This window comes from Hippopotamus amphibius, chromosome 16 (genome assembly GCF_030028045.1).
Source record: "Hippopotamus amphibius kiboko isolate mHipAmp2 chromosome 16, mHipAmp2.hap2, whole genome shotgun sequence".
NCBI classification, from domain to species: domain Eukaryota; kingdom Metazoa; phylum Chordata; class Mammalia; order Artiodactyla; family Hippopotamidae; genus Hippopotamus; species Hippopotamus amphibius.
Genome location: NC_080201.1, coordinates 23,791,420 through 23,803,950, shown reverse-complemented (window position 1 = coordinate 23,803,950; position 12,531 = coordinate 23,791,420). Strand labels below are relative to the sequence as shown.

Below are 12,531 nucleotides of genomic sequence, written 5' to 3'. Positions count from 1 at the left end.
TGTAGCTAATAATATTTTTAAATTCCTTTTCTTAGCTGAAATTGACTTTGAAGTTTGTAGACGTTTGGGGGCTTTTTTTCTCAATATATTTATCAGGCACATGATGCATACACACAGGAGTGGAAGCCTCTGACACATCTACAATAAATAGATATAGACTTGGCCATTAAGATGTAGAAATCATAATAATGAGGCAAAAATAGCAGCTTTCTTGTTCATCATTTATTAGCAATTAAGTGTTCTGATGTATTGTAAGTGGTGATAGTCCTTTAAAACCGTCTTATACGAACCTCAATGAAAAGATGGATTAGGCAAGTTCTCTGCCCTAAATAAGTTGATCAAGTAAGAAGAAAACAAAAAGAGAGAAAAAATATATAGCATTTCTTAGTCCCAGTTTACATGTCAGAATTTAAAAGAAGTACAATCATGAATGTGTTTTTGCTGGTTTGTGGGCTTCTTTCTGTGGTAATAGTGATGGTAGAGAGACAAATTCCTGCTAGAAAGCCCTAGAAATTTCCCTAGAAAAAGTGTCATTTCAGCCAGTCACAGAAGAGTGATTTGATTTTGATAAGAAGGAAAAAATAAATAAAAGTAAGATTCCTCACACAAGAGATAGACAAAGTAGAGTCTCGGCAGGAGAAATGCATGGGTAAGATGTGAAGACCTGAGGTCAGTTCTGATTTGCTGCTGCAATAGGTGTATCTACCAAAGTTATACAGTGGGTTGAGAAAGAAAAGATCAAATAAAGCCAAACTACCTAATTTTAGCCTTCAATTTATATCTCCACTTGTGGTTTTTTATTTATCACATCATGTTCACCTGCTTCTAATTTATGTGATTTTGCTGTATAGCACGTATCCTTATAGGTTGTCTGAAACGCAATTTGAAACAAACTAGGGTATCTGTTACATCCGTTACACACTTAGGAGTGACTCTGGTGATCTTAATGCCATGGATTTTGGATCCTACCTACTAGTTTTGTCAGACAAGGAAGAGCTCTAAAACTCCTTTTATTCTAGTAGAAAGTCTGGGGTCAGGGATTTCCTGTATCAAGGTCAGAGTTTGGGGAGAGATAAGCAAATCCAGAAAAGGGGAAGAAAGGTAAAAAAATCACGTCTTGAAATATATTCTGTTCTGTAAAGTATAATCAATATTTCAACGGCTCAGAAAAAGTGGGAGTGAGTCCCTGGTGACAGCAATGCTGCTTTAATAAGTTCAGTTAAAGTACGACGGCCGCAACACAGAAGCCTCTGGTAACTGATTTCCTAATCCACTCTAGACTCGACCCACCAGCTTTAATCCAATATGTGGCTGACTACAGACCTAGACGGTTTTCTATTTCTCTATGTGCTGCATCTGCATGTGAATATACACAAACAAATAATTAAACATCAAGCAAATATCAATAGGATTAGTCTGGCATGTTGGAACAAATCTTGATAAATCCGCCTCAGTAACAATACTCGAACTACAGGTCTATGAGAGGAATACAAATTCAGCCTATTGAAGTACTGTCGTGTAAGGAGAGATATTTTAATAAAACTGCTTCGTCAGTTCCTATTACTAAGGGACTAAAGCTATTGAGCTGTGGAACTGAGGCCAAAAAAGGGGATTTGGAAATGCAAATTAGAGATAAGACGGTAATAAATGTCTTGCATTCAGCCACACAGGATCCCTGATGCCAGGAGCTATTTTCAAGACGATTCTTAATAGTGCTGTGAAATTGGAAGCATACATACCCAGAATGGACATCTCTGGCACGGTAGCATGATAGGGTCCATTGAGAAACTCTGGTGCATTGTCATTGATGTCTTGAACTTTAATAATGAATTCAGAAGGAGGCTCAAGAGGCTTGTTTGTCTCCCAGTCCACTGCCTGAGCGGTTAGGGTGTACTCGGCTTTTTCCTCTCGGTCAAGTCTTTTTATAGCATGGATATCTCCTGTTATGTCATTTATTTGGAAGATAGTCCCAGCTCCATCACCTGATAGGATATATTTGATTTTTTTGCTCCCAGGATCCAGGTCTGTGTGTAACTAAAATGAAAAGGGACGTTGGTTAGTGATGTGGTATTTTGCAAAATACGCTTTACTACTTCATGTTTCAATGTAAAGTTGTTTCTTTCTACGCTGACTGTAACGTCATCAGTTTCTGCTAACAATCGTTGTACACAGTCGATGCAACTGGATGCATAGCAAGTAAAGTAAAATATAATGAAGTTCAGACAAATATATTTGAACACTAAAAAAATTCTCTGGCCTGTTCGGCCAGAATATGCATTTACAATGATAAAAAGATTGAAGAAAAAAACATTAAATATATGTACACTTTCAATTTATTCATACATTTACCCATTCAGCATAAACTGATATGCATTTATAATGATAAAAAGACCAGGAGAAAATGCAAAAGTACCGTGTACTCTTTTCAATGTGTTAATACATTTACTTAAAGTTATTATTATTAGTTACCTTTTATGGGTTACTATCTGTGTGAGAAGAACTATATGAATCACTTCTCATGTGATAATCCCCTTAATTTTTCCAAAAATCACTGAGTTAGGATATTTCATACAAAACATGAGAAAAGGGAAGTTTATACAAGGCATATTATAACATCTCCAAGGTTTCCATCTGATGGAATCAAGCGTAGTAGACCTAAAATTCAACTCAAATCTGGCTGCTATACTCAAAAAACAGAAATAATTCTAATGATCTGGTTATATCAAGGTCTTATGTTTATGTAAAGCTTTTTTCCCCTTTGATTTATACAATTCTTCTGGTCCAGGAAAATTATTCGCATTGTAGACGACTGAGGCCAGATTATGGGAGCACGTGACTTCCTCGAGAAATGAAAACTTTGCAGCAGGGAGCCAGATCCCTCTTAGATCATGGCAGCAAATATCTATTGAACATCTACTCTGCCTAAAACATTTTGGGAGGTACTGGGGAAAACAGAATCCCTGGCTTTCAAATTTTTACAGTTTATTCTCTAGAGGGAGACTAGTGTTCTGATATATGGCGCTTCTTCTTTATACTATGTTGACCCCTGTTAGAAAACTAAAATAAAACAAGAATATATATTTTTGGTTTGTATTTTTAAAAGGAAAATTCATTGAATTATAGTTGTAAAATACTGCTTAAATGCACATATTTTCAGCCTAACACTGTTATTTAAATGCCAATATAGTTCTTACACCATGAGGTTTCAAACACTTGTTCCTTGAAATTATATACATATATGTCTATATTGATTAAAAGGTCTTGTGGAAAGAAACTCCTAGAAACTCAAAAGACATTGCGTTCTCTTGGGATCACTTTTATTCAGAACAGGTTTTATAGCTTTCTTTCCTGATTTAAATCGTATTTAGTGCCGCAATAAATGAAAAGATTTTAAAAAAATGAAACAGCAACACAGCATCCATGCATCTAGATCTCCTATTTCACTTTTGAATACTTTAAAAAGTTAAAGCCTAAGATTACATCAAATACTTATTGAATCTCAAAATGTATCCCTTTCATTTATTGTATTAAACTTATTAACAAGAGCAAATATTGAAATGCCACTTTATCTTAATGAATGTGAGATTATAATTCATTAATGTGATATTAATCCTAATTTATGATCATTTTAATTTATGTGCATTTTAACATTTCCATTAGCATTTTTATGAAAAAAGAAAAATCTGAATAAAATATGATTCATGGACATTTCTGTTCATACACAGGCATTCCTGAGACACAGAGGTACTGATGTGTGTCACAAGACATTCAAAATGCTGTTACTATTATTTATGTTAGAACTTATTTGCACCATGTTTTCCTTACACTTATCAACAGCCTATGATTAGTAAATCCTATCATACTCTTAGGTTTTGATGACCCCTTGTATTTAGAAATAACTGAGGGAGAAGGGAAATGCATAGATTTTTGAAAAAACACAAAGCTAAGACTCAGGTCTCTCTAACTCTGTGAAATGGAGAAATTAACACATTTATTTGAGCTTCAGTTACTTTGCCTCTAATATGGGGATAAAATATCTACCCTGCAGAATTGGTTTCAGAATCTGAGATGATCTATTTGAAAAACAGAGAAAAACGGACGTTGACATATTAAGTGTACAATAACTAAAACCATTTTTATTTTATAGCATCCTCAACTGTATACAACTAACTGAAAACCCTATAATAAAGCCCAGTTGCAAGCTGAGTGAAAAGCTCCCAAGATTCCATCCTGAAGAAATGAAGGGAAAACTCTTAGCAAACACTGTGTGCTTCCTCCTTCCTCTGAAATTTATTTTTAGCACATCTCAGCAAAATCCAGAGCCCTCATGATCTTGAAAGGCAGAGTATTGCGTTTCCATATTCACTCATTTCATCCTGTTATCTGGATCACACACACTCACACACACTCCTGCACATGGCTTGTTCAGGTGATCAACTTGACATTACAAATAGAAGATCTGTGGATGTGTAAGAATAGCAATTTACAGGCAGCAAATGCTCGTAAGACTCCAGGCCTGGACCTCAGGATTCGGAATACATGGTGAAAAGCTGCTGCTTTTTGGGTTGGTCTTCACATGTCTGTTAAAACCTGCTTACTTCAATGCATCAAGACTGCTCCTGTGGATCTATCCCACCACAGGACCCTCTCTGTGAGATTATGGGCAGAGATATCTGTAAGATGTTCCCAATGCACCACATTTTCACACATTCTGCATCATCTGGAAGTGTGAGGACCATCTCTCCCAAGAGCTGCTTCTGCTAATTAGAGCAGCATAAGGGCCACAGGCAAGCTGGCTGGGGCGGTAAGACTCACTGGCCTGGATGTGGTGCAAAAAGACCTCATCCATTCATTGATTAAAGGCACACAAAACATGATTATAAACAACACAGGCATGATCTCTGCCCTCAAAGACCCACAGGTTAGTGGGAGATAAACACAAATAAGCAGAAAATATTTGCTGTTATTGTTATTATTAGTATACACACACTGACTACGTATTATCTGGTAAACATGTTACAGGTATACAGGTCATGTTATTCTCACAGCCAACCAGAGACCGTTTCTCCGTTTCAGCCATGAAACAATTGAGATTCAGAGATTTTTAGAGAACTTTTCCATAGAATGTACTATCAGCAAGTGGCGATCTTAAGAACATACGCTTTAAAGCAAATTTCCTGGATTCAAATGCATGCTCTAAACGCTCTGATATGGAAAGAATGGGGCGGCAGCGGGGGGGACAGCATCGGTGTGCATATGTTACGTTTCCTTAACTAGGAAAGTGGAGTGTGGAGAAAAAGAAAAGGCCACCACAAAAAAGTAATGATTAAAACTCCAAATCTCAAAGAGGGAGGGAGTGCACTCCAAGCACAGGTAAAAGTATGAGTGAAGATGCAGAGATAAGAGAGAGCATATTAAGTGAGGAAACCTAAAGATGATTTCACATAGCTGGAGCACCGACTGTATGAGAAGAGAGGTGGTGGGAAAGAAGAGCAGAAAGTAAGGCAAGAGTCAGATTATATACAGTTTTGAAGGCAAGATACAGGGTTTAGATTTTATTATAAAGCAACAAGAGTCCACATACACAAGGTTCCAGTAAGAAGCCTGGAATCGTAATAATGTTGTTTTAGTAAATCACAGTGGTTGGTGTGTGCCCATGAGCAAAAGTCTTAGAAGCAAAGGGAGGGACTTCCCTGGTGGCGCAGTGATTAAGAACCTGCCTGCCCATGCAGGGGACACCGGTTCCAGCTCTGGTCTGGGAAGATAGCACACGCCGCGGAGCAGCTAAGCCCGTGTGCCACAACCACTGAGCCCATGCTCTAGAGCCTGCAAGCCACAACTAATGAGCCCACGTGCCACAACTACTGAAGCCCACGCACCTAGAGCCCATGTTCTGCAGCAATAGAAGCCACTGCAACGAGAGGCCTGTGCATCACAATGAAGAGCAGCCCCCACTCACCACAACTAGAGAAAGCCTGTGCGCAGCAATGGAGACCCAATGCAGCCAAAAGTAAATAAATAAATAAATAAATAATAAAATAAATCTTAAAAAAAAAAAGAAGCAGCAAGGGAAAGAGGAGGTCAGAGGGAAAACTTAGACACCAATTCGCAAAGCTGCCTCAATTTGGGTTCCCAAGCTCAGCCCAGCACCCGTGATCTATCTCATCTGCAACCAGAAGGATCCCTGTGGTCACGCACAGCAGCTTGGTGGGAGAAGCACTGAGTGTCAGTTATGCAATGAGCAATCCCAGTCATTCATATATATATATTTTTTAATTAATTAATTTTTATTTTTGGCTGTGTTGGGTCTTCATTGCTGCATGCAGGCTTTCTCTAGTGGCGAGTAGGGGCTACTCTTCATTGTGGTGTACAGGCTTCTCATTATGGTGGCTTCTCTTGTTGCAGACCACGGGCTCTAGGCACCCAGGCTTCCGTAGTTGTGGCACATGGGCTCAGTAGTTGTGGCTCCCAGGCTTTAGAGCACAGGCTCAGTAATTATGGCACACGGGCTTAGTTGCTCTGTGGCATGTGGGATCTTCCTGGCCCAGGGATCGAACCCACATCCCCTGCATTGGCAGGCAGATTCTTAACCAATGCACCACCTGGGAAGTCCGCCACTCATTCATATTAAGTCTTTGATTTCAGGGATCATAACAGGCCTGTTACATAATTGAGCTGAATTGTGAGTATCAGTATAATTACACCTTCATTGTCTTTCATATATTTTCATAGTATCCCTTAATTAAAATACAAGTTTAAATTGTAAAAGCCACGGGAAGAAGCGTTTGCATTTCCACTCTTCTTTGTGTTCCCAACTCTTCTTTGCATTCCCACTGTCTAGTAAGGTGTCTGTTATGTTGTTGTAGCTCAAAAAATATTTGTGGAGTAAAGTAAAGGGAGGTAAGGAAAGAACATTGTCTCATTTTACTTTCAAGACAGTAATTGAAAGAAGAGAGTAAAGACATTTAGAAAAGTTAGGTTCAGTGAGCTAAAATTTTATCCACTCTGAACACAAAGCCCTTGAGATGCCTGAAATATGCATTCAGCTTTAGCCCCAAGCAAAACAACTACAACACAGCAGAGGGAACATCGATGGAAGGATGATGAGTAGATGGATGGATTGATGGATGGATGGTAATGGGTGAATAATAGATGGACGACAGACGACAAGTATCTGATATTCACTCATCACTGTTCTCAGAATAAGAGCCCCCCCCAACCTCAACCGTCAACATCTCCCCTGTGGCTGTGAAAAAAAGTACAAACTACTTTTCCACCTCCTACAGGGTTCCTGAGGACACTAAAGCACTCCTAGTACAGTACAGCCTAGAGAAGATAAATTCTCCCTGGAGTGCCTGTTTTAACACCAAAGAATGATTTAATTACCATGCTGCCCACCTTCTCCCCAGAGACTGAGTGATGAGGAATAGGATTCAGTGAACTATGGGAGGAATCTGTTCGTCATCTGAAAATCGGTAGCTCTGATGTAAGAACTTAGTTTGAAGTTCCACTCTATCCAAAAGGAAATCCTAGGAGAGTTCCTCCAGTTTCCGATCTTCCTTTAGAGAAGTCTAAGTTACCGAAAGAGAATCGGCATCTTTTGGAACCCAAGGGGTTAACAGGGATTGCTACAACATGAAGCTCTGTCACTTACTGACGCCTGTTTTCCATCAATCTGCTCTCCCCTGGAGAGAACAGCAAGCTTAGCACACTTAAATAAAATCAAATCTTACACTGTATTCTCAATATCCAGCAGGTGCCTGTCAGGGAGACACTGTGCTACGGGCTATCAGTGTATCAGCGAAAGGACGGATAATCTAATCCTTAAGTCATAACCAATTAATATCAAAGATGGGGCCAGAAACTTAACACAGTATAAGTTTTTGACCTAAAGGATAAAAATGCGGGACTTCACTCTAGATCAGGCACATATTTAGGCTGTTAGGAGAGTGAAAGGGCAGGTAAAGAGAAAGCGCAAGAGGGTATAAGAAAAGGATACTTTCATGTTTCTCAACTGCTCCCCCACAACAAGGACCAGGAGTTTGACTTGAAATCTATTTACTTTAACTTGCAGTTCAGCCTTCTTGTGTACTACAGAACATCTTACAAAAGATGCTGACCCAACATGGAATGGTCTACTCAAGAACGAGTTTGGTTGCATCATTTTATTCAAGCAGAACTAGACAACCGCTGGTCCTTGATGCTTTAGAGCTAAATTAAGTCACATATGATGGTGGGAGATGGGGTAGTAAGGCTGAGGATATCAGGATGGACCACATAATTTGTAAGATGCCTTTATATGCTGAAATGTTATACCACCTCAGTAAATCTAAATAATTATTTCATCCAGTCATACTACTCTTTTTTTTCACTTATTTTATTGAAGTATAGTTGATTTACAATATGTTAATTTCTGCTGTACAGAAAGGTTATTTTTATATATATATATATATATATGTATATATATATATATATATATATATATATTCTTTTTCATATTCTTTTCCATTATGGTTTACCACAGGATATTGAATATAATTCCCTATGATATACAGTAGGACCTTGCTGTTTATACATTCTGTATATAATAGTTTGCATCTGCTAATCCCAAACTCCCAATCCTTCCCTCCCTCACTCTCCCTCCACCTTGGCAACCACAAGTCTGTTCTCTATGTCTCAGTCATGCCATTCTTTTTTTTTAAAGATTTATTTATCATTTATTTATTTAATTTTTTGGCTGCGTCGGGTCTTAGTTGCAGCATGTGGGCTTCTCTCTAGTTGTGGGATGCAGGTTTTCTCTCTCTAGTTGTGGTGCGCAGGTTCCAAAGTGCATGGCTCTGTAGTTTGTGGCACATGGGCTCTCTAGTTGAGGCAAGGCGCATGAGCTCAGTAGTTGTGGCACACAGGCTTAGTTGCCCCGTGGCATGTGGGATCTTTGTCCCCTGACCAGGGATGAGACCTGTGTCCCCTGCATTGTAAGGCAGATTCTTTACCACTGGACCACCAAGGAAGCCCCAGTCATATCATTCTGCACAATTTGAAGAAACAAATTACAAAACCAAAGGTAGGTAATAGACTAAAAACACCCCAGCATATCGGTAAGGTCAAGTTGGGAATATGCACTTACTCTTGTGATCACACACTCTGAGAAAATAGTTCAGTGAAATGATAACAGTCCTCAAAGTCATTCTCACATAAACCAAATTACCCTTAAATTTGTCTTACGGGGTGAAAGGCTAAAGAAGACACAACCCCCAATTAAAAAACTAGAACAGAGCAACCTACACTGGAGGTGACCTCTACTTTGACAAAAAAAATCCTAGTGTTTTACAGGAGGCAAATGTGTAGCATCCTGATATGTCAGATGTGTGGTCTTTGCATTCCACGTCAGCTGCTGGTGTGAGTATTGAACAGCTTAACCTGGCCAAGGGGACCGGTGCCCAGAGAAATAGAAAATTGGAAGCAAGTCTGAATGAACTGCTGTTTTTGCCTGCAGAGACCTGAAATTACAGTCAGAATTAGGAATGCATTATTTATGCTACTCTCTTAAATGGTAAATTCCACAAAGACAGGGCTTCTAAGTACATTATTCACAATCTTACCAAAAAACAAGCATTGTACATGGTACACAGTAAATGCTCAGTAAAGTCTAAATGCTGTTTTGTCTGCACAGGACCTACCATAATGTCCTGCACCTTATCAGTGATTTTATCAATACAAGGATGAGAGGCACAGGTTCAGTAAATATATGGACTTTTTCAAGCTCACACAACTAACAAAGAACAGAACCAGATGTAACCCAGAAAATCATATTTCAGAGCATACACATTTTAGCATACTTCTAGAGAGATCCCCAGGGAAGCATACCTAGTTAGTCTGGGGACCTCCTATTTCACTAAATGAGAAGGAGGCAGAATGGAGAAAACTCTCTACTCTGTTCCTAAATGGCAATAGAAATTTCTAATATATATTTAGAAGCCATTCGTATGAAACCATACAGTGCAGTACATCCTAGAAAAGTCTGAAATAGAATAGACATAGACATAGAAAGGCAGTATGCTCAACTAACAGGAATGCAAACGGAGACTATTGACAAGAAAAGGCTGGAAGGCTGTTTACCAAGAGACTTCCCAAGCTAACATTCATGACCTTGGCAAATTTGCTACTATCTTTAGTCTGGACCACAGCTTTATAGGTTTGGAAACATGGTGCGTCAGCCTTATGGCAAATTCATCTCTCTTAGCCAGACTCTAATACAGTTCCCAAGTCTAATTTTTTTTAAAGGCAATGTATTGATGATAAATATCTTTTCAACTATTTAAGCAATCATGATGAGGGAAATTTCTCTTTATATAAAGAGCCACACACAGCGAAGTCAAAACATCCTTACTGATAGGATTCAGCGAAAGGAGAATTAGATGGATCAATTCCATAATGATGCCATAGGAAAAAATAGCTTACGTGTGCCTATCCTACAAAAATGGTCTTAAAGTGCTCTGAGCGTGCTTAAATTCTGTATTCTCAGATTTTTTCTTTTCCTTTAAGTACTGAGGTAGAGGCTCTGATATTTAAGCAACCATAGGGGGAAAAAAAAAGACATGAACTCCTTTCAACTGGACACATATTTTCTTATGTATGTTGATAACGTCCTGCTTAATATATTAAATCTCACAGGCTTGGGAGTCGATATGTTTCTCTAAGGCAACCAAAGATTTATAGAATAGTAGTTCAGATTATGGGAACCAGAATGAGAGCCTGATAAGAAATAGAACAAACTAAAAGATACTGAGGTATTTACTTAACCTCCCCAGAATTCAGTGTCTTTATTTGTAAAATGTTTTAATAACCTATCCACAGGGTTTCTGTAATGATTAAAATGTGACAATAGATAACAGGTAAAGGCACAATATCTTCTAGGAACTAAAATATTCAATAAACTGCCTATAGGGTGGATTGTTGTGGAGATTGAATTTTGGAATTACAGTGATAAGTTCTGCCAAACCTGGAACTGTTTTCCAAGAAAAACACACCTAATAACATATTCTGGGTCAGATTTCAATATGCAACATTACTTTGTAGTAAATATAAGAATGTCACTTCTTGAGTTAAATGATCTTGGTACAAAGCTGCTTAAACTTGCACATTGGGCACGCTTACATTGGGCATATAATCACATATTTGGTATTTATTCACTTGTTCAGGAAGTAATGATAGTAGATGTATCTGGAAGTTTTTACTTTTTTTCCAGCTTTAGTGATGTGTAATTGACAAATAAAATTGTAAGGTATTTAAAGTGTACTTTGTTTTTATTTCTTATTACTCAAAACCTGTTAAGCCTAGAAGTAAAGGGAGGGTGGTCAATGTGCCTTGGGTCATCGACTAAATGCTTGTGTATGCAAGAGTGTGGGTGAATAGTAATTGTGGACCTATTACTAAAAAGAGATTTAGGTGAATGGATCAAGGAGTAGATGGATGGATGGATGGATGGATGGATGTTGGGTGGATGGATGGATAAATTCATTGATAACAGAATTAAGGGAAGGGAAATGTTAGATAGATGGTTTTATTGGGGAATGCATGCTGAAAAAATAATAGATAGAGGGATGGCTGACTGAGCAAGAGTCTCAGCTATTTTTCCGTTTAGGTTTCAGTGCACATTAAATACTATGAACAATAGATGAATGAACAGATGGACGTATTGGTGAGTGGGTAGGTGGAAGGACCACAGAGTTTCTCACTAAAAGACTGATTTGGGGAAAACATAACAAATTATTCTGTCTCAGAGTCCTATTCCTTGTCTTACACTAAAGCAGACACAGTACTTGGGGAGTTCAACTATAAATTATAAGAGATTCTTATACAAAGATTTTTGGAGCATGTTTAATTTTCAACTAAACAACCACTCGTCACAAATTTCTTGAAAATCTTCTGTCTCAATAGATATGATACGAGAGGGGGAAATTCTGTGCAGAATAAATAGACAATGTAGTAATATACAATGCAAACAAGGTGGATAGGATTAAAAGGAGACATCCAGGATTATTAGCCAAACAAAAGAAGCAGATTTTAAACAGATATGAATATTTAAAACAGATATTGAGGATATTATCCAAAGATCAATTTACAGTGAAGCCTTCAGTTGTACTGTGGATAAAGAAAAAAAAAGTTTAAGAATGTGATGTCAACGTCCTTTATGTTTGAAAAGAACTTGATTAACCCGAGTCCTAATGGGAGCTGAAAATATGAGATAGATTTCTGATGTGGTAATCACAATTACTTGCTGAACAGGATGTATCTTGTTATCCAAAAACTGACAAGATCACAGTGGGAAAGAACACAGTGGATAACCAAATGACAGTCATCTATTCTCTCTGAAATTCTCTATGTATAAAGGGGCTGTGAGATAATCAAAATCATTGCAAAGCTAAAAATGAAATACATAAAGCTGGGATTTAGTTTGGGCCATAGAATAGGGTGTGACATTGGCAAATCATTTTTTCCTGTGATCAAAAGGCCTGATAATAATCCAGC

At 38.1% G+C, this 12,531-nt stretch overlaps 1 protein-coding gene across 6 annotated transcripts in view; it reads right to left on the bottom strand.

The window, feature by feature from the left end:
- The window catches only part of CDH8 (cadherin 8), a 350,610-nt gene that overhangs the window by 230,626 nt on the left and 107,453 nt on the right, over positions 1–12,531 (bottom strand). For all 6 annotated transcript variants that reach the window (XM_057711556.1, XM_057711553.1, XM_057711555.1 and 3 more), the window contains one exon: positions 1,740–2,034. In XM_057711556.1, the coding sequence (XP_057567539.1) occupies positions 1,740–2,034 (295 nt within the window). The remainder of the gene's footprint in view (positions 1–1,739; positions 2,035–12,531) is intronic.